The sequence below is a fragment of the Hippocampus zosterae genome, chromosome 16 (assembly GCF_025434085.1).
Source record: "Hippocampus zosterae strain Florida chromosome 16, ASM2543408v3, whole genome shotgun sequence".
In the NCBI taxonomy this organism is placed as follows: Eukaryota; Metazoa; Chordata; class Actinopteri; order Syngnathiformes; family Syngnathidae; genus Hippocampus; species Hippocampus zosterae.
Window position 1 is genome coordinate 2,693,497 of NC_067466.1, and position 26,833 is coordinate 2,720,329.

The window sequence follows — 26,833 nt, forward strand, 5'->3', positions numbered from 1 at the left end:
AGTTCTTCTAGTTCTGTTTTCTTGTTTTGGATGCCGTTGATGTTTATTTGTAGTATGGTCAGTGTGTGTTTGTTGTTTTTGTTGGTGGGTGTTGTTCTTTGTGGGTTGTTCGGGGGTTGTGGTGTTGGGGTGTTTGTTGTTTGCGTGTGTGTTCTGCATGTCCACGTGTTTGTGTATTGGCGGGTGGTGATGCCGAGCAATGTCTGTGTATCCAGTGTGGGTGTGTTGAGTTGCATCTGAGTGAGGTTTGTCTGCGTGTGATGATTCTATTGCAGCTATTGCAGGTCCAGGTTTGGGGGGGTGGTCTTGTGTTTGTTGTATCTCTGTTGGAGTTGTCTGTCCGTGTTGCGTTTGAGGGTAGTGTTGGTGAGGCGAGTGTGTTGTTTTGGTCTGTTTGTGCTCTGCTGCCTGTTGGTGTCCTACGAGGTGTTGTTGTTCGTGGTGGTGTTTTGGGATGTAGTCTGCATTTCCATGTTATGTTGTATTGTCTAGTGTTTATGTTTGTGCAATGTTTGTGTACCCAGTGTGGTGTGTGGTGGTTGCATCTGAAGGATGTCTGTCTTCTTGTAATCTGTTGTGTGCAAATGTCGCATGTCCAGGTAGTTTGTTGTGTGTGTGTTTGTTGCGTGCGTGAGAGTGTCTGTGTGGGCCCCGGATTTGTCTCTATGTCCCCCGCCTGGAGCAAAAGGTCCGCCCGCCACCCTGCCAGGTTCAGGGGGCGGTTAGCCGAAAAAAAAAAAAAAACGGCCGTAAGGGCACCCCGTTCGGGGTGCAGGGATTGGTTCCTGGATTTGTCCCCCAGTTCGGGGGGAACCCTCCAACTGCGAGTAAGCCAAGGAGTTTGGAGGTACAGCGGGTTGACAGCAGTGTGATCGAGCAGATTAGATAGAGTAGAATTTGAATGGGGCTTCACTGATTTATTTCATACAATTCATATCTAAAACACAGTTGAAAAATATTTGATTGTTAAAATATTTAAATACAAGAACTATATCAAGAAATTAACAAAACATAGTTTTTTTAGTTAGGAGAAAAGTCTAAAAACATATCACAAATGACAAACGTTGTGCCTCTCCTCCTCCTGTTCTTCAATGAAGCTGATCACCCTCCAGCTCCCGTTAGAAACATCGTGCTGCTGAAGGTGTGCCGGCAGAATGGTTGTGATACAGGAGGTGCTGTGGACTCTCCCAGAAACGAGGACCTAGTTTAGTTGTAGATCCAGTAAAACATAGTGCAAATGTGACATTATTTATAATGCACAGTTACAGTCTTGTGAATATTAAAAAATGTACTTCATGTAATGCAGGAAGCGAATATTTCAAACGAACTAAGGCAGCAAACAGTAAGAGCAAAATCGTGTTCCAAACATTAACTCTATTTTTAAATGTCAATTAGCTTGTGAGTAATAAGACAAAATGTGACTGTCAGACAGAGAACTGTCAGAGCAAACGGCAGATTTTAGAAAGTCCTGCCGAAATAAATCTGCACCCGACTGCGACTGTCAGCGTTGAACTACCGCCATTGCTGTCAAAGTCAGACACATCTCCAAAATTGTTGGAGCAAATTTTTAAGCAGGCTTCATCTTGATAAATTGACCACGTATTTGACATTTACACCATAACGTTACCGCCTAAAATAATCGTAAAACAAAATTTTGTGTAACAACAAGAGTAATATGTACCCCAAAAGCTTTCAAAGCGTCTGAAAGTTTTCTCCTCCGTTTTTGTTGGGGCTTGGCTCGAAATGCATCATGATTGGCCGCCCGAAGTCCACGTGTCTGTCGGACGTGCTCTCATTGGTCTACAATACCATCACGGATGAATAAATACTCAAAGGGCTTGCCAGGCAAGCCCTTTGAACCCTTTAAATACTCAATGGGCTTGCCTGGCAAGCCCTTTGAGTATTTATTCCATATTGCCCACTAGTTCACTAGTAAGGTCATTTTGACGCTTACTAGTGAACATGTAAGGCCATAAATGTGCCCACTAGTTCACTAGTAAGATCATTTTGAGGCTTACTAGTTGACATGTAAGCCACAAAACGCCCGCTAGTTCACTAGTAAGATAATTTTGAGGCTTCTAGTGAACATGTAAGCCACAGAACGCCCACTAGTTCACTAGTAAGATCATTTTGACGCTTACTAGTGAACATGTAAGCCACAAAACGCTCACTAGTTCACTAGTAAGGTCATTTTGACGCTTACTAGTGAACATGTAAGCCACAAAACGCTCACTGGTTCACTAGTAAGGTAATTTTGACGCTTACTAGTGAACATGTAAGCCACAAAACGCCCACTAGTTCCCTAGTAAGATCATTTTGACACTTATTTATGAACATGTCAGCCACAAAACGCTCACTCGTTCACTAGTAAGATCATTTTGACGCTTACTAGTGAACATGTAAGCCACAAAACGCCCACTAGTTCACTAGTAAGGTCATTTTGACGCTTACTAGTGAACATGTAAGCCACAAAACGCCCACTAGTTCACTAGTTAGATCATTTTGACGCTTACTAGTGAACATGTAAGGCCATAAATGTGCCCACTAGTTCACTAGTAAGTTCATTTTGAGGCTTACTAGTTGACATGTAAGCCACACATCGCCTACTAGTTCACTAGTAAGATCATTTTGAGGCTTACTAGTGAACATGTAAGCCACAAAACGCCCAATAGTTCACTAGTAAGATCATTTTGACGCTTACTAGTGAACATGTAAGCCACAAAACGCTCACTAGTTTACTAGTAAGGTCATTTTGACGCTTACTAGTGAACATGTAAGCCACAAAACGCTCACTAGTAAGGTCATTTTGACGCTTACTAGTGAACATGTAAGCCGCAAAACGCCCACTAGTTCACTAATAAGATTATTTTGACGCTTACTACTGAACATTTAAGGCCATAAATGTGCCCACTAGTTCACTGGTAAGATGATTTTGACGCTTACTAGTGAACATGTAAGGCCATAAATGTGCCCACTAGTTCACTAGTAAGTTCATTTTGAGGCTTACTAGTTGACATGTAAGCCACACATCGCCTACTAGTTCACTAGTAAGATCATTTTGAGGCTTACTAGTGAACATGTAAGCCACAAAACGCCCAATAGTTCACTAGTAAGATCATTTTGACGCTTACTAGTGAACATGTAAGCCACAAAACGCTCACTAGTTTACTAGTAAGGTCATTTTGACGCTTACTAGTGAACATGTAAGCCACAAAACGCTCACTAGTAAGGTCATTTTGACGCTTACTAGTGAACATGTAAGCCGCAAAACGCCCACTAGTTCACTAATAAGATTATTTTGACGCTTACTACTGAACATTTAAGGCCATAAATGTGCCCACTAGTTCACTGGTAAGATGATTTTGACGCTTACTAGTGAACATGTAAGGCCATAAATGTGCCCACTTGTAGTGCTAGTGACATTACACTGTACTTGCATTAAATGCAAATAAGGATGATTACGAAAACATGTAACGGTATCCTATTGGCTGTACGTTTCAAAATAGTGTCATCCCACCAGTCAGGGCTCATGATTTTGGAAATTCTGTGCCCACTTAGTTTTTTAAAACAACAATGGCGGACAGTGTCCTGAGACGTATTCGGCGAAGGTGCAGGGCAATAGAGAGTGCCTGTCATCAAGGGTCTGCCGGTGAAAGTGAAGCACGCGCGATAAACATTTCAATTGCTAATTTAAGAAGAGTTAGTGACCAGTTTAGCGCTGATACTATTCAAAGTTTGATTCAAAGTCCAATAGATCTCCGATCTGTCATCATTGCGGGACCCACTCCTAATGGTGGACGTGTTTGTTCCCATGTGGCACATCGTTTGCACACAGGTAAAATGGCTACCATTTTTTGTCATTGGTTTTTCGTATGTATTTTTATTCAAACTACACACGGGTTTTACTGACGACTTGCTGTGACTTACCTTCTATCACCCTGTCAAACGTCGTTTTATACCAGTGGTTTTCCTGCAAATCAGTAGACTATTAAGTAACGCGATGGCTGTACACTTTTAAGCAATAACTAGTGATCTTTTAGTTATTCAATTATAAGTTTGAATTATTTTTTTCTTGAGTAAAATGGTTAGAGAAAATAGCTGCTCGTGGTTTTGAAGCTGCATATACTATTATGTACATCTGTGTCTATATGCCTGTACTGTATACAGTATATAAAAAACACGTAGTGATTCGTTTGCTTGAATTCCTTAATCCTTTTATTTCCATACTTTAGGTAGACGAGGAAGACCAGCACTTGACATTACAAGTGATCAAATTGAACTGCTCCCCACTCAGGGCTTTACAGTGAGAGCCATCACTGAGATGTTGTGTTGTTCCTCTTCATACCTGCATAAAAAAATGAAGTTTTTTCAGATTTCAGCCAGAAATAGATTTACTCCCATTCATGATGTTGACCTGGAAGAGCATGTCAGAAGATTGCACAGCCAATTTCCCAGATCAGGCTCGGAAGCAAGTGTTCTGCTACATACTCTTGTCCCTTCATGTATATATCATTATATTCATTGTGAAAGTGTACTTTCTTTATTGTGTTGTTTTATGAACCTGTTGCAGATGATGAGGGCATACCTGCGTGCTGATGGTATTGTAGTACAAAGAAAAAGAGTTCGAGAAATCCTCAACCGTATTGAGCCAGCTGCTGCAGCCCAGAGATGGAGACAGACTGTGGCTAGAAGAACATACTATGTGCCATTCCCCAATAGTTTATGGCACATAGATGGGCATATGCGTCTCATTCGGTAATAAGGGATCATCTTATATTTGTACTCGTGGGAGCATTAGAAAGCCATATTGTATGGACAGCACAGATTAAATTGAATTTTATCATTTGTATATCCAAGTTACACAAACTCCAAATTGCCTCCATGTAGTCTTAAGTGCACAGCAATACCTTCTCTACCGAGATGATATTTCAAACAAGATATGAAACTTGATTGTTTTCTTGTATTTAATCATTATTCTTTTCATGTTTGTTTTACAGGTGGGTGTTTGTGACACATGCCGGCATTGATGGGAATTCCAGGCTAATAACGTACCTTCAACTGGAGCACAGACAACACAGCTTTGACAGTGTTGAAATATTTTGTCCAAGCCACCTGCCTGTATGGGTTACCCTCCAGAGTAAGATCCGACCATGGTGGTGAAAACACTGGTTGCTCTTTTAATGAACCTACTGCAGGGACATTCATTCATTCATTCATCTTCCTAACCGCTTGGCCTCACTAGGGTCGCGGGGGGTGCTGGAGCCTAACCCAGCTGTCTCCGGGCAGTAGGCGGGGGACACCCTGAATCGGTTGCCAGCCAATCGCAGGGCACACAGAAACGAACAACCATTCGCAGTCACACTCACACCTAGGGACAATTTAGAGTGTTCAATCAGCCTGCAATGCATATTTTTGGAATGTGGGAGGAAACCGGAGCACCCGGAGAAAACCCACGCAGGCCCGGGGAGAACATGCAAACTCCACACAGGGAGGCCGGAGCTGGAATCGAACCCGGTACCTCTGCACTGTGAAGCCGACGTGCTAACCACTGGGCTACCGGGCCGCCGCTGCAGGGACAAGACACCAAAATTATTTCTAGCTCCAGCCAACACCCCCTCACAATTTACTCACACCTCCCATGGCCTGATTATCCACCAACAGGGGCCCTTTTTGGATTATCATTTTGGCATAGGAACTTTCCTTTCCTATCCTAACCGAGTGAGATGAGCCGGTAGCACCTGGAGCAAAGATCGTCTAAATTTTAATAATGCTTAGGAAAGGTTCTGACCATCCTTTACGAAAGGAAAGGAGATATATTATGCAGCAGGAATATTTAAAGGGGAAGTCTTTTTTTATGTTGTTGTTGTTGTTGTTGTCGACCCCACCCGTGCCCCGACATTGGGGGACCGGGCCCTCACTCCGTCTCCCGGATCCCCAGACCCCCCTCCGCCGCCCAGCGGGCGAGCAGGGCCGCCACTCCGCTTGGGTTTCGCCAGAGGTCCTCCGGAGTCAGTGTGGTGGGTATGTTTGTGCAGGTGAACAGGTGTTGTGTGTCGTGCACTTGCGTGCCGCATAGCGCACAGAGTGGTGTTGGGTGTGTGTCCGGTGTAATGTTGTGTAGGTAGGAGTGGAGGGCTGGTGATTTGTTGGTTCGGAGTTGTGCTAGGAGTTGTCTGGTTCTGTGTGGTAGGTCTTGCTCTGATGGGTCTATTTCTGGTGCTGGTGCATGTATTACTTTGTTGTGTTGTCTGGTGTCCAAGTGTGTTTGTACAAAGTGGGTGTGTATGTCTTTCATGTTCTGTTTTATGGTGTCGTTGTTGGTGTCCTGTGGTGCTGTGTCTTTGTTGTGTGTGTAGTTGTTGTTGTGGAAGATTGTTTGTTTCTTTTGTCTGGGTGGTGGTGGTTGTTGAGTGAGTGGGTGTAGTGGGTGGTTTGGGTGTTGGGCTTTTTGTCTGATTTGCGATGCGTGTAGTTTTAGATGGGTGTTCAGTGGGAGAGTTTTTGTTTCCTCATGCAAGTGTTGTATGTTTGTGTCTTGTGTGCATCCTGTTGCTATTCTGAGTGCGGTGTTCTGTGTGGTCTGGAGTTTTGTCTTGTTTGTGTCCGATAGTGTTGGTGACCATATAGTGTTTGCGTATTCGAGGCGTGTGAGTGTGGTTGCTTTGTATGTGGTGAGTATAGTTTCTTTGGATTTTCCCCAGTGAGTGGTTGATAAGGCTTTAAGTATTTTGTTTGATTGCTTGGGGCGGGTTAGAGTGTGTTGTGTGTGTTTTGAGAAGGTGAGTTTGGGGTCCCATGTTAATCCCAGTATTTTGGGTTCGCGGACTGTGGGTAGGGTGGTGTTATCTATTTGTAAAGTGAGCCTGTTGCTGTATTCTGCCGGATCCGGTGTGAACAGAGTGGTGGTGGTTTTGTCTGCGTTGAGTGTGAGTTGGTTCTGTTTTGTCCAGTTGTATATGTCGTGGAGATATTTTTGTACTTGTTGTTGTGCCTGTTGTGGTTTGACATGTGTGGATAGAATGGTGATGTCGTCTGCATATGTAACTGTGTGTACATTTGGAGGTGGTTGTGGTAAGTCTGCCATGTATATGTTGAATAGTGTTGGTGAAAGTACTCCCCCCTGTGGTACCCCCGTTTTCGTGTTTCTGTGTTCTGATGTTTCCCCCCGGTATTGAGTGTATTGTCTGCGTCCCCTTATGTAGTTGAAGATGTATTTGATGATGATGTTTGGGGTGTTAGTGTTGTTGAGTTTGTTTGTGAGTGTGTGTAGGTTTACCGTGTCAAAGGCTTTGGACATGTCTCGGGCTATGGCAACTGTTCGTTGTGGTGGTTTTTGTTGATTGAAACCTGTGGCTATGATGTTGTGTATGTGGTGTAGTGCTGTGGTTGTGGAGTGTTGTTTTCGGAAGCCGTGTTGGTGAGAGGGTAGTTGAGTGTTGTTGGTAATGAAGGGTAGTATTACCTTTTCCATTGTTTTGGCTATTGGGCTGAGTAGTGCTATTGGTCTGTAAGATGGGCCGAGTGCGTGGTTTTTGTTGGGTTTTGGTATTGGGATTATTTTTGCAGTCTTCCATATTGCGGGGATGGTGTTGGTGTTGAGTGATGTGTTGTAAGTGTGTGTGAGTAGTGTTATTGCTTTGGGGCCTAGGTGTTTCAGATGTCTGATGTTTATGTTGTCTGGGCCTGTGGAGTTGTTGCTTTTGGAGCGTTGTAGTGCTTGTTTGACTTGTTGTTCTGTGATGGTTATGGGCGTGGTGTTGAGTTTTCGTATTTTGCGTTGTAGTTGTCTGTATGTTCTGTTGGTTTTGTGTTGTATTATGTTGGTGAATTGTTTGTTGAATGCTCGTGCTTTCTGTTTGTTGGATATTGCCGTGTGTTGTCCGAACTGTATTGTGGTGTTTTCTGGTGCTTTTTGTTCTTTGTTTGATAGTCTTGTTACTGTGTTCCAGAGTATGTGTTGTTTGTGTCTGTGGTTCCATGCATCCGTTAAGTGTTCTTTCCATAGCTCTTGTTTGTGTTTTTGGATTTGTGTGTCTATTTCTTTGTTTAGGTCTGTGATGCGTGGGTCTTGGTGGTTTTGTTGTCTGATGTCGTTTCTTTGGCTGATGAGTGTTCTGATGTGTTGTGGTAGGAGAAGTGATTTGCTTTTTATTTTTCCGTGGGGTATGTGGTGTTTGTCTGCTGTAAGTATGAGGTTTGTGAGCATGGTGTTGGTTGTGTGGATGTTGTCAGGTATGGTTATGTTCTCCAGTGCTGATTCTATTTCAGAGGTGTATCCTTCCCAGTCTGCTTTCCTGTAATTTGTGTAAGTTTGAAGGTGTTGTTGTAGGCGGAAAGGAGCACGCGTGTTGTGTGTGATTTTGATAGGAAGGTGGTCTGAACTGAGTGCGTGTATTGTGGTCCATGTTGTTCTGTTTGTGATGCTGTTGCTGGCTGTTGTGATGTCCGGTGATGTTGGTTGTTGGTTGATGTTTGTAGGTTTTCTGGTGGGTGTGTTTGCGTTTAGAGTGATTTGTTGGGAGTTTTGTAGTATGTCTGCAATGTGGGTGCCTCTGTGGTCGTCGTAGGGAGAGTGCCATTGTGTTGAGTGAGCGTTGATGTCTGCGGTTAGAATGGTGTTGTTCAGCCAGTTTATGTATTGGAAGGTGTTGGTGATGTCTGTGTCTTCTGTGGCGTGGTTTGGTCGGGTGGTATCTCTGGGGGGTATATACATGTTGCATATGTGTAGTCTTTTGTGGTTGGTTATGTGAATCTTTACGGTTTGAATTTCTGTAGTGTTGGTGTTGATGTTGTTGGGGATGTTCATGGGAGTGAATGTGACTGATTTGTGAATGTATGTGAGCAGTCCTCCTCCTCCCTTGTGTTCTCTGTCTTTCCTAATGCTGGTGTAGTTGGTGAGACGAGGTGTGTTGTGTTGTTTTTCTAGTTTGGTTTCTTGTATGGTGATGATGTCTGCGTGCTGTTGTAAGGCGAGTTCTTCTAGTTCTGTTTTCTTGTTTTGGATGCCGTTGATGTTTATTTGTAGTATGGTCAGTGTGTGTTTGTTGTTTTTCTTGGTGGGTGTTGTTCTTTGTGGGTTGTTCGGGGGTTGTGGTGTTGGGGTGTTTGTTGTTTGCGTGTGTGTTCTGCATGTCCACGTGTTCGTGTATTGGCGGGTGGTGATGCCGGAGCAATGTCTGTGTATCCAGTGTGGGTGTGTTGAGTTGCATCTGAGTGAGGTTTGTCTGCGTGTGATGATTCTATTGCAGCTATTGCAGGTCCAGGTTTGGGGGGGTGGTCTTGTGTTTGTTGTGTCTCTGTTGGAGTTGTCTGTCCGTGTTGCGTTTGAGGGTAGTGTTGGTGAGGCGAGTGTGTTGTTTTGGTCTGTTTGTGCTCTGCTGCCTGTTGGTGTCCTACGAGGTGTTGTTGTTCGTGGTGGTGTTTTGGGATGTAGTCTGCATTTCCATGTTATGTTGTATTGTCTAGTGTTTATGTTTGTGCAATGTTTGTGTACCCAGTGTGGTGTGTGGTGGTTGCATCTAAAGGATGTCTGTCTTCTTGTAATCTGTTGTGTGCAAATGTCGCATGTCCAGGTAGTTTGTTGTGTGTGTGTTTGTTGCGCGCGTGAGAGTGTCTGTGTGGGCCCCGGATTTGTCTCTATGTCCCCCGCCTGGAGCAAAAGGTCCGCCCGCCACCCTGCCAGGTTCAGGGGGCGGTTAGCCGAAAAAAAACGGCCGTAAGGGCACCCCGTTCGGGGTGCAGGGATTGGTTCCTTGATTTGTCCCCCCATTCGGGGGGAACCCTCCAACTGCGAGTAAGCCAAGGAGTTTGGAGGAGTCTTTTTACAGCGCCCCCTATATGTCGGGGGACAGCAGTAAACTGGGCTTCCGGGACAGGATCCGGATGAACAACTCCCGCTCGGCGCAGGTGATCCGGAACAAGGCATCGCCCCAGGCGCCCGGCCTGGCCGTGAGGCACTCGCCCAACCAGGAGAACGTCCCTGAGGCGGCCAGCCCCGGGAAGGTGCAGAAGAGCTGGAGCTTCAATGACCGCACTCGCGTTCGGACCTCGCTGCGGCTCAAAGCCAGGCCTCCCGTTGACGTGGAGGGTCTGGGAGAGGACAGCGTGGACGACAGAGGCTACTGCAACATTGCCATGGACGAGGTCATTCCCGCCGTCAAGACGCTCATACGAGCCGTCAGGATTTTGAAGTTCCTGGTGGCCAAGAGGAAGTTCAAGGAGACGCTGCGTCCGTACGACGTGAAGGACGTCATCGAGCAGTACTCGGCGGGACACCTGGACATGCTGGGCCGTATCAAGAGCCTGCAGATGCGGGTGGACCAGATCATCGGGCGAGGCGCCATCCAGGCCGATAAGAAGGCACGACCAGAAAAGGGCGAGAAGACGCCGCCGGAACTGGAGTCTCTGGATGAGCTGAGCATGATGGGACGTGTGGTCAAAGTGGAGAAACAGATTCAGTCCATCGAGAAGTCTTTTTTTATTTTCAATGCCTTTACAATCATACATTCTATGCACATACACTGGTCTAAACATGGTATTCAGATGAATTTTACCTTTGTGGAATATGAATTATGTAGAAAATCTCACTTGTTTTTATCCAAATCAGGGGGCTAACATTTTGTACTTGCTATTGACCGAACAGTACATCACAGTTTCTGTGAGGACAAAATTTCTGGTTCTGTCACAGTCCACCGGAAGCAGAAATTGCTTTCACATCGCGCAGCTGTAACTTGGGCCGATCACAAGTGCTGCTTAACTTGTTAAACTAAATGAAGAGATGCCTCCGTGCAATACTCAGAGTAAGATGACGTTGTGTAAAGGAAGTGGCATGATTTATAGAAGCTAATGGAGTGCTGTGTCTGTCTCCTAAATACAATAAGATCTTTTTAAATGGCTTTTCAATTTTTCTTGCAGGGAAAAATGTACATCTATATATCTACTGTATATCTATAAAAAAAATCCTCGTCTCACCCCTCAGGTGGTGTCCATCCCTCATTCAGCTGGGGTCCTCTACCAGAGGCCAGGAAGCTTGAGGGTTCTGCGCAGTATCCTTGCTGTTCCCAGCACTGCACATTTCTGGACTGAGATGTCCGATGTTGTTCCCGGGATCTGTTGCAACCACTCATCATCTAGTTTGGGGGTCACTGCCCCGAGTGCTCCGACCACCACAGGCACGACTGTCCCCTTTACCTTCCAGGCTCTCTCCAGCTCCTCTCTGAGCCCTTGGGATTTCTCGAGTTTCTCGTGTTCCTTCTTTCTGATGTTTCCAGCACTTGGGACCGCTACATCCACTACAACGGCTTTCCTCTGCCCTTTATCTATCATCAGGATATCTGGTTGGTTCGCCATTACCATCTTGTCAGTCTGGATCTGGAAGTCCCATAGGATCTTCGCTCTGTCATTCTCCACCACCTTCGGAGGTGTTTCCCATTTTGACCTTGGGGTGTCCAGTCCATACTCCGCACAGATGTTTCGGTAGACTATGCCAGCCACCTGGTTATGGCGTTCCATATAGGCTTTCCCTGCCAGCACCTTACACCCTGCAGTTATGTGTTAGATCGTCTCAGGTGCCTCTTTGCACAACCTACACCTTGGGTCTTGGCTGGTGTGGTATATCTAGGCCTCGATGGCTCTGGTGCTCAGGGCCTGCTCCTGAGCAGCCAGGATGAGTGCCTCTGTGCTGTCCTTCAGGCCAGCCCTCTCTAGAACTCTGATAGGACTTCTTGAGATTGGCCACGGCAGTTATTGTCCGGTGGTACATCCCGTGTAGGGGCTTGTCCTCCCATGATGGTCCCTCTTCCAGCACCTCATCTTCTGTTCCCCATTGTCTGAGACATTCTCTGAGTACATCATCCGTTGGTGCCTTCTCCTTGATGTATTTGTGGAGCTTGGATGTTTCATCCTGGACAGTGGCTCTCACACTCACTAGTCCCCGGCCTCCTTCCTTTCGGCTTGTGTACAGTCTCAGGGTGCTGGATTTGGTATGGAACCCTCCATGCATGGTAACGAGCTTTCGGGTCTTAACATCCGTGGTCTGAATCTCTTCCTTTGGCCACCTTATTTTTCCTGCAGGGTATCTGATCACTGGAAAGGGCATAGCTGTTTATTGCCCGGGTCTTATTCTTGCCTTTGAGCTGGCTTCTTAGGACTTGCCTCACTCGCTGGAGGTATTTGGCCGTAGCCGCTTTCCTTGTTGCCAGTTTGAGGTTGCCATTGGCTTGTGGTATACCGAGGTACTTGTAGCTGTCCTCAATGTCTGCTATTGTTCCTTCAGGGAGTGAGACCCCTTCAGTGCGGACTACCCTTCCTCTCTTAGTCACCATCCGACTACATTTCTCCAGCACGAATGACATCCCAATGTCGCTGCTGTAGATCTTGATTGTGTGGATCATGGAGTCTATGTCCCTTTCGCTCTTAGCAAACAGCTACATGTCATCCTTGTAGAGGAGGTGACTGATCGTAGCTCCATTTCTGAGGCGGTATCCATGGCCTGTCTTGGTGATTACTTGGCTTAGGGGGTTCAGTCCTATGCAGGACAGCAGTGGGGAGAGTGCATCACCTTGGTATATGCCACATTTGATGGACACTTGGGTAAGTGGCTTGCCATTGGCTTCAAGTGTGGTTTTCCACATCCTCATCAAGTTCGCAACGAAGGCTCTTAGGGTCCTGTTCACCTTATACACATCCAAGCATTCAGTGATCCATGTATGTGGCATCGAGTCATAGGCTTTCTTTTAATCAATCCAGGCTGTGCACAGGTTGGTACATCGGGACCTGCAGTCTTGTGCGACTGTTCTGTCAACCAGGAGCTGATGTTTGGCTCCCCTGGTATCTCTACCAATGCCCTTCCGTGCTTCGCTCATGTATTGATCCATGTGTGCACTTATCTTAGCCGCAACATGAGCTTCCAAAATTGTGGAGGGACAGGTTATTGGCCGATAGTTGGATGCGACTGCACCCTTTGAGGGATCTTTCATGATAAGGATCGTTCGCCCTTCGGTTAGCCATCCTGGGTGAGTCCCATCCCTAGGCAGCTGGTTCATTTGTGCTGCTGGGCGCTCATGGAGTGCTGTGAGTCTCTTTAGCCAGGAAGTGTGGACCATGTCCGGGCCTGGTGCTGTCCAGTTCTTCATATTTGAGACTATTTCCTTTATGTCTGCCACTGTTATGGTAATTGGGTTCTGTTCAGGGAGGTGTCTGTGCTCCTCTCTTTGGGTGACCAGCCATTGTGCACTGCTGTTATGTGCAACCTCCTTCTCCCATCTGCCTCTCCAGTACCTTTCAGTTTCCAGTCTTGGTGGATCAGCTCTGTTGTTAGGACCCTGCCACTGAGCGTACACTTTCGCAGGTTGTGTTGCAAACAGCCTGTTTATTCGTCTGGCCTCATTCTCTTTCGTGTACCGCTTTAGGCGGCTGGACAAGGCTTGGAGCCTTTGTTTCGAGTGCTTCATATATGGTCATCTGGATGTACCTCTCAGGATCGGCCTTTTCATCACACCTCTCTGGACCTCAGTCAATTGACTCACATCTTTCCGAGCCGCCTTGATCTTAGCCTCCAACCGTCTTTTCCATGGTCGGTAATGTATCTCATGGCTTCCATGGTTGCTCTTATAGCCAAGCATCTCAAGGATCACTGATGCTGAAGCGTATATCAGTTCATTTCCGTGATCGTTACGGTAAGGATCGCCCTCAGTGCTGCATTCACACTTTCCAAGAGACTTTCAGGTGGTACTTCACATAGCCGTTGTAATCGGATTCTAGGTTTCCCAGCTTTCATTCTTGCCATGATCTTAGCTTTCAGGTCAGTTGCTGCCTCGCTCAGCATTTCATTCATTGGGGCTGGCCTCCCAATCTCATCATCTGCATTCACTCTGGTCTGAACTCCTCCTCTGATCTGGCAGCCTGGGGCCCCTCACCATGGAACCTGCGTTGTACCTCATCAATCTCAAGTTGTGACAGCAGTTGCCGTTTGTGGATGTTGGAACACTGAGTTACGAGTTGTTTCGTGGCCACCCGTGACTGTGGGTTTCGAAGTAACCATTTAGCCCACATTCTCTCCATGTAACCTCTCTGACTAGGCTTGCTTGAGTAGTAGCATTCCAACAGAGCCATGTTATTGCATCTTGCCCATCTCTGCTCCATTTTTCATCAAGGTGCTCTGGTTCCCCAGCACCTGACGCAGACCTTGTTTGGCCGGGCGACGTCTGAGCTGGCATGTCATTCATTTTATTGTCTCTCATCATTGTATGAGGTACGCATTAGCGTGAAGGCTCTTGCCCAAGGACCCACACTGGATGGTGTTATGTGCTCATTTTTTGCCCCAAGTGGGGAGCGGAGGGACGGGCGCTGGGGGGGGGACCATCGTGGTGGGGCGGGCCCCTACGCGGGATGTGCCACCGGACCGTGGCTGAGGTGGCTGATCTCAAGAAGTCCTATCGGTGGCTGGAGGGGACTGGCCTGGGGGACAGCGCAGGGGCGCTCATCCTGGCTGCTCAGGAGCGGGCCTTGGGCGCCGGAGCCGTCGAGGCCCGGATGTGCCGCGCCGGACAGGACCCGGGGTGTGGGTTGTGCGGGGAGGCGCCTGGGACGATCCGGCACGTGCCTGCGAGGTGTGGGATGCTGGCAGGGGGGGCCTGCGTGGAGCGCCATGGCCAGGTGGCTGGCGTGGTCTGCCGAGGCATCTGTGCGGAGTGTGGACTGGGGGTCCCGGGGTCGGAGTGGGGGGCACCTCCGAGGGTGGTGGAGGGTGGCGGAGCGGGGATCCTGTGGGACTTCCGGATCCAGACTGGCGGGATGGTGGTGGCGAGCCAGCCAGATGTCGTGGTCGTGGATGGGGGGCGGAGGAGGGCCGTTGTGGTGGATGTGGCGGTCCCAGGTGGTGGAGGCATCGGGAGGGGGGAGCATGGGGGGCTCGGGGGGTACCAGGGGCTCGGGGAGGGGCTGGGGAGGGCCTGGGGGGTGGGGGTGGCGGTCGTGCCTGTGGTGGTCGGGGCGCTCGGGGCAGTGACCCCCGGACTGGATGGGTGGTTGCGACAGATCCCGGGACCAGCGTCGGACATCTCGGTCCGGAGGTGTGCGGTGCTGGGAGCGGCGGGGGTACTGCGCGGGGCCCTCGGGCTTCCTTGCCTCTGGTGGAAGACCCGAGCTGAATGAGGGACGGACACCACCCGAGGACACCTCCTATTGGCTCCATGATAAGAGCTCCACCCAGCAAAGAATTAACCCTTTAAAACCTGATTCTGAGCTTTCACAATTATTTACCACCATTTGCGTAATATCTACAGTATACAGAAGGAATCAAGCAATTTTTACCAATGTATCTGTAGGTGATGTTTATTTATTATGTACACAGAGATAAAGAGTAATGGCACAGCTCTGCAGTATCTTTCCACTTTTATATATGTATGCTATACTAAATAAAATGAATAGGGCACCATATAATGCAACAGTTATGCAACTCACTAAATAATGATGTGAATTTTCAGTTGTTGCTAAATCAGTTAGGATGTTATAATTTGTGGTGTAGATGCGAATTTAGGAGAGCAGGACAATATATCGCATTGCAATTGGAGCAGCAGCTTGGTTGATGATGTCCCCAAACCGGCTCATCTATTATATTTGTCGTGCAATACAATGAAAATGAGCACAATTGCAAAACATAGGCTTCTTATATTTTAAAATAAAATAATCACATGTTTACTGTTCTGGGTTTTCTACAATCATGAATGGAGGCATTATTTACAGCAGGTTGACAGCAGTGTGATCGAGCAGATTAGATAGAGTAGAATTTGAATGGGGCTTCACTGATTTATTTCATACAATTCATATCTAAAACACAGGTGAAAAATATTTGATTGTTAAAATATTTAAATACAAGAACTATATCAAGAAATTAACAAAACATACAGTTTTTTTAATTAGGAAAAAAGTCTAAAAACATATCACAAATGACAAACGTTGTGCCTCTCCTCCTCCTGTTCTTCAATGAAGCTGATCACCCTCCAGCTCCCGTTAGAAACATCGTGCTGCTGAAGGTGTGCCGGAAGAATGGTTGTGATACAGGAGGTGCTGTGGACTCTCCCAGAAACGAGGACCTAGTTTAGTTGTAGATCCAGTAAAACATAGTGCAAATGTGACATTATTTATAATGCACAGTTACAGTCTTGTGAATATTAAAAAATGTACTTCATGTAATGCAGGAAGCGAATAATTCAAACGAACTAAGGCAGCAAACAGTAAGAGCAAAATCGTGTTCCAAACATTAACTTTAACTCTTTTTAAATGTCAATTAGCTTGTGAGTAATAAGACAAAATGTGACTGTCAGACAGAGAACTGTCAGAGCAAACGGCAGATTTTGGAAAGTCCTGCCGAAATAAATCTGCACCCGACTGCGACTGTCAGCGTTGAACTGCCGCCATTGCTGTCAAAGTCAGACACATCTCCGAAATCGTTGGAGCAAATTTTTAAGCAGGCTTCATCTTGATAAATTGACCACGTATTTGACATTTACACCATAACGTTACCGCCTAAAATAATCAGAATGGGAATCAGAATCATCTTTATTGGCCAAGTATGTAGAACACACAAGGAATTTGTCTCCGGTATAACACGCTGCACTAGTATCATCGTAAACAACAAAATCATTGAACCATTTTAGAGTATACCAGTAGTTTTGTAGTACCATTTTGTGGTGCAAGAAGAGTGACTATGTCAGTGACTGTTTAAGGAGTTAATGGCTAGAGGGACAAAATTTTGTGTAACAACAAGAGTAATATGTACCCCAAAAGCTTTCAAAGCGTCTGAAAGTTTTCTCCTCCGATTTTGTTGGGGCTTGGCTCGAAATGCATCATGATTGGCTGCCCGAAGTCCACGTGTCTGTCGGACGTGCTCTCATTGGTCTACAATACCATCACGGATGAATAAATACTCAAAGGGCTTGCAAGGCAAGCCCTTTGAACCCTTTAAATACTCAATGGGCTTGCCTGGCAAGCCCTTTGAGTATTTATTCCATATTGCCCACTAGTTCACTAGTAAGGTCATTTTGACGCTTACTAGTGAACATGTAAGCCACAAAACGCTCACTGGTTCACTAGTAAGGTCATTTTGAGGCTTACTAGTTGACATGTAAGCCAATAAACGCCCACTAGTTCACTCGTAAGATCATTTTGAGGCTTACTAGTTGACATGTAAGCCGCAAAACGCCCACTAGTTCACTAGTAAGATCATTTTGACGCTTACTAGTGAACATGTAAGGCCATAAATGTGCCCGCTAGTTCACTAGTAAGTTTATTTTGAGGCTTACCAGTTGACATGTAAGCCACACAACGCCCACTAGTTCACTAGTAAGATCATTTTGACGCTTACTAGTGAACATGTAAGCCACAAAACGCTCACTAGTTCACTAGTAAGGTCATGTTGACGCTTAATAGTGAACATGTAAGCCACAAAACGCTCACTAGTTCACTAGTAAGGTCATTTTGACGCTTACTAGTGAACATGTAAGCCGCAAAACGCCCACTAGTTCACTAGTAAGATCATTTTGAGGCTTACTAGTTGACATGTAAGCCGCAAAACGCCCACGAGTTCACTAGTAAGATCATTTTGACGCTTACTAGTGAACATGTAAGCCACAAAACGCTCACTAGTTCACTAGTAAGGTCATTTTGACGCTTAAAAAAAAGCCGGGCCGTCTTTTTTTTTAATCTCTCAATCTGCTGCTCGGCCGCCGAGCCGGCCCGCTCTCCGCCGCCCGTTAAAATTAATGGCCTTTTGCCTACTACACCGCCCTCTGGCGGACACAAGCGCTATTGCCGAGAATGAATGACGGTATTTTTCAATTTCATCTGCAAACTAAATACATGTTGAAATGTGTGCATAAGTCCTTTGGTTTAGGCGTGACACTCAATTTGAGTTTTATTGCTTTAAATGCATTTTCAGGCCGAGTTGTGCACGTTTTCTGAGCTTGAATGTATCTTTATGGGAATGAGTTGTATAGTCAAATTAGTCATCCTGAACTAAATAAATGTTGAAATGTGTGCATAAGTCCTTTGGTTTAGGCGTGACACTCATTTTGAGTATTTATTGCTTTAAATGCATTTTCAGGCCGAGCTGAGAAGGTTTTCAAAAGATGTCCTGATTCGTGTTATGGTCTGTGTCGCCCTCTATTGACCAATATCCGATATTGTCTCCGAGGCCTGAAACTATTTTCATTTATATGACTGTATAACTGTACTCTTCAGCCAATTATTCCATGACTCTTTGTTCTTGAACTAATTATAACTCAACGCGGGTACCATGACTATACTCAATTTCAGTTTTTATTGCTTTAAGTGCAGTTTGAGTCGGAGCTGAGCTCGTTTTCTGAGTTTGAATGTTTTTTAATAGGAATGAGTTGTGTGATCAAATTAATGCTCATTTAGGCTTCAGGAGGTCATCCTGAACTAAATTCATGTTGATGTGTGCGCATAAGTCATTTGGTTGAGGCGTGACACTCAATTTGAGTTTTTATTGCTTTAAATGCATTTTCAGGCCGAGTTGAGCACGTTTTCTGACTTTTAACGTATCTTCATAGGAATGAGTTGTGTGGTCAAATTAATGCTCATTTAGCCTTCAGGAGGTCATCCTGAACTAAATTCATGTTGAAATGTGTGCATAAGTCCTTTGGTTTAGGCGTGACACTCAATTTGAGATTTTATTGCTTTAAATGCATTTTCAGGCCGAGTTGAGCACGTTTTCTGCGTTTGAATGTATCTTCATAGAAATGAGTTGTGTGGTCAAATTAATGCTCATTTAGGCTTCAGGACGTCAACCTGAACTAAATACATGTTGAAATGTGGCCATAAGTCCTTTTGTTTAGGCGTGACACTCAATTTGAGTTTTTATTGCTTTAAATGCATTTTCAGGCCGAGCTGAGCGTGTTTTCTGAGTTTGTATTTATCTGCAGAGGAATGAGTTGTGTAGTCAAATTAATGCTCATTTAGGCTTCAGGAGATCATCCTGAACTAAATTCATGTTGAAATGTGTGCACAAGTCCTTTGGTTTAGGTGTGACACTCAATTTTAGTTTTTATTGTTTTAAATGCATTTTCAGGCCGAGTTGAGCACGTTTTCTGACTTTGAATGTGTCTTCATAGGAATGAGTTGTGTGTTCAAATTAATGCTCATTTAGGCTTCAGGAGGTCATCCTGAACTAAATAAATGTTGAAATGTGTGCATATGTCCTTTGGTTTAGGCGTGACACTCAATTTCAGGCCGAGCTGAGAAGGTTTTCAAAAGATGTCTTGAATCATGTTATGGTCTGTGTCGCCCTCTACTGACCAAATTCCGATATTGTCTCTGAGGCCTGAAACCATTTTCATTTATATGACTGTATAACTGTACTCTTCAGCCAATTATTCCATGACTCTTTGTTCTTGAACTAATTATAACTCAACGCGGGTACCATGACTATACTCAATTTCAGTTTTTATTGCTTTAAGTGCAGTTTGAGTCGGAGCTGAGCTCGTTTTCTGAGTTTGAATGTTTTTTAATAGGAATGAGTTGTGTGATCAAATTAATGCTCATTTAGGCTAAAGGAAGTCTCCTGAACTAAATACATGTTGAAATGTGTGCATAAGTCCTATGGTTGAGGCGTGACACTCAATTTGAGTTTTTATTGTTTTAAATGCATTTTCAGCCCGAGTTGAGCACGTTTTCTGACTTTTAATGTATCTTCATAGGAATGAGTTGTGTGGTCAAATTAATGCTCATTTAGCCTTCAGGAGGTCATCCTGAACTAAATTCATGTTGAAATGTGTGCATAAGTCCTTTGGTTTAGGCGTGACACTCAATTTGAGATTTTATTGCTTTAAATGCATTTTCAGGCCGAGTTGAGCACGTTTTCTGCGTTTGAATGTATCTTCATAGAAATGAGTTGTGTGGTCAAATTAATGCTCATTTAGGCTTCAGGACGTCAACCTGAACTTAATACATGTTGAAGTGTGTGCATGAGTTGTCTGATCAAATTAATGGTCATTTAGGCTTCAGGTGGTCATCCTGAACAAAATACATGTTGAAATGTTTACATAATGTTTTGGTTTAGCCGTGACACTCAATTTGAGTTTTTATTGCTTTAAATGCATTTTCAGGCCGAGCTGAGCACGTTTTCTGAGTTCGAATGTATCTTCATGGGACTGAGTTGTGTGATCAAATTAAAGGTGAGTTAGGCTTCAGGGAGACATCCTGAACTAAATTCATGTTGAAATGTGTGCATAAGTCCTTTGGTGTAGGCGTGACACTCAATTTGAATTTTTATTGCTTTAAATGCATTTTCAGGCCGAGCTGAGCACGTTTTTTCACTTGGAATGTTTGGTTTGGTTTGGTTTGGGTTGTTTATTGAACATAAAACATATACAGTAATAATTTGACAGAAAATAAGGTAGATAAAAAAGTAAAAGAAAGAAATCAGTCTTCATTCAACAGTTATTATGTTCAAAGGAGTAGGATGAAGTAAAAAAACTTATCTAGTCCTACCCCTTTATGTGTTTATATCTACTAAATCATTTTTATATCAATCAGAAAAGAAAAAGTAAGAAGTTGTATCTTCATAGGAATGAGTTGTGTGATCAAATTAATGGTCATTTAGGCTTCCGGTAATCATCCTGAACAAAATACATGTTGAAGTGTGTTCATAAGTCCTTTGGCTTAGGCGTGACACTCAATTTGAGTTTTTATTGCTTTAAATGCACTTTCAGGCCTAGTTGAGCACGTTTTGTGACTTTGAATGTACCTTCATAGGAATGAGTTGTGTAGTCAAATTAATGCTCATTTAGGCTTCAGGAGGTCAACCTGAACTAAATACATGTTGAAATGTGTGCATAAGGCCTTTGGTTTAGGCGTGACACTCATTTTGAGTTTTTATTGCTTTAAATGCACTTTCAGGCCTAGTTGAGCACGTTTTGTGACTTTGAATGTACCTTCATCGGAATGAGTTGTGTAGTCAAATTAATGCTCATTTAGGCTTCAGGAGGTCAACCTGAACTAAATACATGTTGAAATGTGTGCATAAGTCCTTTGGTTTAGGCGTGACACTCATTTTCAGTTTTTATTGCTTTAAATGCACTTTCAGTTCGAGTTGAGCCCGTTTTTTTACTTTGAATGTTCCTTCATAGGAATGAGTTGTGTAGTCAAATTAATGCTCATTTAGGCTTCAGTTGGTCAACCTGAACTAAATACATGTTGAAATGTGTGCATAAGGCCTTTGGTTTAGGCGTGACACTCATTTTGAGTTTTTATTGCTTTAAATGCATTTTCAGGCCGAGTAGAGCACGTATTTTTACTTTGAATGTATCTTCATAGGAAAAAGTTGTGTAGTCAAATTAATGCTCATTTAGGCTTCAGGACGTCAACCTGAACTAAATACATGTTGAAATGTGTGCATAAGTCCTTTGGTTTAGGCGTGACACTCATTTTCAGTTTTTATTGCTTTAAATGCACTTTCAGTCCGAGTTGAGCCCGTTTTTTTACTTTGAATGTATCTTCATAGGAATAAGTTGTGTAGTCAAATTAATGCTCATTTAGGCTTCAGAATGTCAACCCGAACTAAATACATGTTGAAATGTCTGCATAAGTCCTTTGGTTTAGGCGTGACACTCATTTTGAGTTTTTATTGCTTTAAATGCACTTTCAGGCCTAGTTGAGCACGTTTTGTGACTTTGAATGTACCTTCATAGGAATGAGTTGTGTAGTCAAATTAATGCTCATTTAGGCTTCAGGAGGTCAACCTGAACTAAATACATGTTGAAATGTGTGCATAAGTACTTTGGTTTAGGCGTGACACTCATTTTCAGTTTTTATTGCTTTAAATGCACTTCAGTCCGAGTTGAGCCCGTTTTTTACTTTGAATGTATCTTCATAGGAATAAGTTGTGTAGTCAAATTAATGCTCATTTAGGCTTCAGAATGTCAACCTGAACTAAATACATGTTGAAATGTCTGCATAAGTCCTTTGGTTTAGGCGTGACACTCATTTTGAGTTTTTATTGCTTTAAATGCACTTTCAGGCCGAGCTGAGCACGTTTTCAGAGGTTGAATGTATCTTCATAGAAATGAGTTCTGTGGTCAAATTAATGCTCATTTAGGCTTCAGGATGTCAACCTGAACTAAATACATGTTGAAATGTTTACATAGTGTTTTGGTTTAGGCGTGACACTCAATTTGAGTTTTTATTGCTTTAAATGCATTTTCAGGCCGAGCTGAGCACATTTTCTGAGTTTGAATGTATCTTCATAGGAATGAGTTGTGTTGTCAAATTAATGCTCATTTAGGCTTCAGGAGGTCAACCTAAACTAAATACATGTTGAGTGTGTGCATAAGTCGTTTGGTTTAGGCGTGACACTCAATTTGAATTTTATTCCTTAAAATGTATTTTCAGGCCGAGCTATGCACAATTTCTGAGTTTGAATGTATCTTCATAGGAATAAGTTGTGTAGTCAAATTAATGCTCATTTAGGCTTCAGGAGGTTAACCTGAACTAAATATGTGTTGAAATGTGTACATAAAACCTTTGGTTTACGCGTTACACTCAATTTGAGTTTTATTTATTTTAAATGCATATTCAGGCCGAGCTGAGCACATTTTCTGACTTTGAATGTATATTCATAGGAATGAGTTGTGTGGTCAAATAAAGGCTCATTTAGGCTTCAGGAGGTCAACCTGAACTAAATACATGTTGAAATGTGTGCATAAGTCCTTTGGTTTAGGCGTGACACTCAATTTGAATTTTATTGCTTAAAATGTATTTTCAGACCAAGTTGAGCACATTTTCTGAGTTTGAATGCATCTTCATAGGAATGAGTTGTTTGGTCAAATTAATGCTCATTTAGGCTTCAGGAGGTTAACCTGAACTAAATATGTGTTGAAATGTGTACATAAAACCTTTGGTTTAGGCGTGACACTCAATTTGAGTCTTATTTATTTTAAATGCATATTCAGGCCGAGCTGAGCACGTTTTTTTGACTTTGAATGTATCTTCATAGGAATAAGTTGTGAGGTCAAATTAGTGATCATTTAGGCTTCAGGAGGTCAGCCTGAACTAAATACATGTTGAAATGTTGACATAATGTTTTGGTTTAGGCGTGACACTCAATTTGAGTTTTTATTGCTTTAAATGCATTTTCAGGCCGAGCTGAGCACGTTTTCAGAGTTTGAATGTATCTTCATAGGAATGAGTTCTGTGGTCAAATTAATGCTCATTTAGGCTTCAGGGGGTCATCCTGAACAAAATACATGTTGAAGTGTGTGCATAAGTCCTTTGGTTTAGGTGTGACACTCAATTTGAGTTTTATTGCTTTAAATGCATTTTCAGGCCGAGCTGGGCACGTTTTTTGATTTTTAATGTATCTTCATAGGAATGAGTTGTGTAGTCAAATTGTCATTTAGGCTTCAGGAGGTACACCTGAACTAAATACATGTTGAAATGTGTGCATAAGTCCTTTGGTTTAGGCGTGACACTCATTTTGAGTTTTTATTGCTTTAAATGCATTTTCAGGCCGAGCTGAGCACATTTTTTGACTTTGAATGTATCTTCATAGGAATGAGTTGTGCGGTCAAATTAATGCTCATTTAGGCTTCAGTAGGTCAACCTGAACTAAATACATGTTGAGTGTGTGCATAAGTCCTTTGGTTTAGGCGTGACACTCAATTTGAGTTTTATTGCTTAAAATGTATTTTCAGGCCGAGCTGAGCACATTTTCTGAGTTTGAATGTATCTTCATAGGAATGAGTTGTGTGGTCTAATTAATGCTGAGCTGAGCACGTTTTCTGACTTTGAATGGATCTTTGTAGGAATGAGTTGTGTGGTCAAATTAATGCTCATTTAGGCTTCAGGAGGTCAACCTGAACTAAATACATGTTGAAGTGTGTGCATAAGTCATTTGGTTTAGGCGTTAAACTCAATTAGAATTTTTATTGCTTTAAATGCATTTTCAGGCCGAGCTGAGCACGTTTTTTGATTTTGAATGTATTTTCATAGGAATGAGTTGTGTAGTCAAATTAATTGTCATTTCGGCTTCAGGAGGTTAACCTGAACTAAATACATGTTGAAATGTCTGCATAAGTCCTTTGGTTTAGGCGTGACACTCAATTTGAGTTTTATTTATTTTGAATGCATTTTCAGGCCGAGCTGAGCACATTTTATGAGTTTGAATGTATCTTCATAGGAATGAGTTGTGTGGTCAAATTAATGCTCATTTAGGCTTCAGGAGGTCAACCTGAACTAAAAACATGTTGAAATGTGTGTATAAGTCCTTTGGTTTAGGCGTGACACTCAATTTGAGTTTTTATTACTTTTAATGCATTTTCAGGCCGAGCTGAGCACGTTTTATGACTTTGAATGTATCTTCATAGAAATGAGTTGTGTGATCAAATTAATTGTCATTTAGGCTTCAGGAGGTCAACCTGAACTAAATACATGTTGAAATGTCTGCATAAGTCCTTTGGTTTTGGCGTGACACTCATTTTGAGTTTTTATTGCTTAAAATGCATTTTCAGACCGAGCTGAGCACATTTTCTGAGTTTGAATGCATCTTCATAGGAATGAGTTGTGTAGTCAAATTAATTGTCATTTAGGCTTCAGGAGGTCAACCTGAACTAAATACGTGTTGAAATGTGTGCGTAAGTCCTTTGGTTTAGGCGTGACACTCAATTTGAGTTTTTATTGCTTTAAATGCATTTTCAGACCGAGCTGAGCACATTTTTTGACTTTGAATGTATCTTCATAGGAATGAGTTGTGCGGTCAAATTAATGCTCATTTAGGCTTCAGGAGGTCAACCTGAACTAAATACACGTTGAGTGTGTGCATAAGTCCTTTGGTTTAGGTGTGACACTCAATTTGAGGTTTATTGCTTTAAATGTATTTTCAGGCCGAGCTGAGCACATTTTCTGAGTTTGAATGTATCTTCATAGGAATGAGTTGTGTGGTCAAATTAATGCTCATTTAGGCTTCAGGAGGTCAACCTGAACTAAATACATGTTGAAATGTGTGCGTAAGTCCTTTGGTTTAGGCGTGACACTCAATTTGAGTTTTTATTGCTTTAAATGCATTTTCAGACCGAGCTGAGCACATTTTTTGACTTTGAATGTATCTTCATAGCTCATGAAGATACGAAGTTGTGCGGTCGAATTAATGCTCATTTAGGCTTCAGGAGGTCAACCTGAACTAAATACATGTTGAATGTGTGCATAAGTCCTTTGGTTTAGGCGTGACACTCAATTTGAGTTTTTATTGCTATAAATGCATTTTCAGGCCGAGCTGAGCACATTTTCTGAGTTTGAATGTATCTTCATAGGAATGAGTTGTGTGGTCAAATTAATGCTGAGCTGAGCACGTTTTCTGACTTTGAATGTATCTTTATAGGAATGAGTTGTGTGGTCAAATTAATGATCATTTAGTCATCAGGAGGTCAACCTGAACAAAATGCATGTTCAAATGTGTGCATAAAACCTTTGGTTTATGCGTGACACTCAATTTGAGTTGTATTTGTTTTAAATGCATTTTCAGGCCGAGCTGAGCACGTTTTTTGATATTGAATGTATCTTCATAGGAATGAGTTGTGTAGTCAAATTAATTGTCATTTAGGCTTTCGGAGGTACACCTGAACTAAATACGTGTTGAAATGTGTGCATAAAACCTTTGGTTTACGCGTGACACTCAATTTGAGTTTTATTTATTTTAAATGCATTTTCAGGCCGAGCTGAGCACATTTTCTGACTTTGAATGTATATTCATAGGAATGAGTTGTGTGGTCAAATTAATGCTCATTTAGGCTTCAGGAGGTCAACCCGAACTAAATACATGTTGAAGTGTGTGCATAAGTCATTTGGTTTAGGCGTTACACTCAATTAGAATTTTTATTGCTTTAAATGCGTTTTCAGGCCGAGCTGAGCACGTTATTTGATTTTGAATGTATCTTCATAGGAATGAGTTGTGTAGTCAAATTAATTGTCATTTCGGCTTCAGGAGGTCAACCTGAACTAAATACATGTTGAAATGTCTGCATAAGTCCTTTGCTTTAGGCGTGACACTCAATTTGAGTTTTTATTGCTTTAAATGCATTTTCAGACCGAGCTGAGCACATTTTTTGACTTTGAATGTATCTTCATAGCTCATGAAGATACGAAGTTGTGCGGTCGAATTAATGCTCATTTAGGCTTCAGGAGGTCAACCTGAACTAAATACATGTTGAGTGTGTGCATAAGTCCTTTGGTTTAGGTGTGACACTCAATTTGAGGTTTATTGCTTTAAATGCATTTTCATGCCGAGCTGAGCACATTTTCTGAGTTTGAATGTATCTTCATAGGAATGAGTTGTGTGGTCAAATTAATGCTGAGCTGAGCACGTTTTATGACTTTGAATGTATCTTCATAAAAATGAGTTGTGTGATCAAATTAATTATCATTTAGGCTTCAGGAGGTCAACCTGAACAAAATACATGTTGAAGTGTGTGCATAAGTCCTTTGCTTTAGGCGTGTCACTCAATTTGAGTTTTTATTGCTTTAAATGCATTTTCAGACCGAGCTGAGCACATTTTTTGACTTTGAATGTATCTTCATAGGAATGAGTTGTGCGGTCAAATTAATGCTCATTTAGGCTTCAGGAGGTCAACCTGAACTAAATACATGTTGAGTGTGTGCATAAGTCCTTTGGTTTTGGCGTGACACTCAATTTGAGTTTTATTGCTTAAAATGTATTTTCAGGCCGAGCTGAGCACATTTTCTGATTTTGAATGTATCTTCATAGGAATGAGTTGTGTAGTCAAATTAATGCTGAGCTGAGCACGTTTTCTGACTTTGAATG

The 26,833-nt window shown here is 43.0% G+C and overlaps 1 protein-coding gene across 1 annotated transcript in view; it reads left to right on the forward strand.

Annotated features, from left to right (window-relative positions):
- The first annotated feature begins 332 nt into the window (after positions 1-332).
- The window catches only part of LOC127588150 (potassium voltage-gated channel subfamily KQT member 4-like), a 43,718-nt gene continuing 17,217 nt past the window's right edge, over positions 333-26,833 (forward strand). The window contains exons 1-2 of the mRNA XM_052046738.1: positions 333-599; positions 9,573-10,440. Of these exons, the coding sequence (XP_051902698.1) occupies positions 9,838-10,440 (603 nt within the window). The 5' untranslated portion in view covers positions 333-599; positions 9,573-9,837. The remainder of the gene's footprint in view (positions 600-9,572; positions 10,441-26,833) is intronic.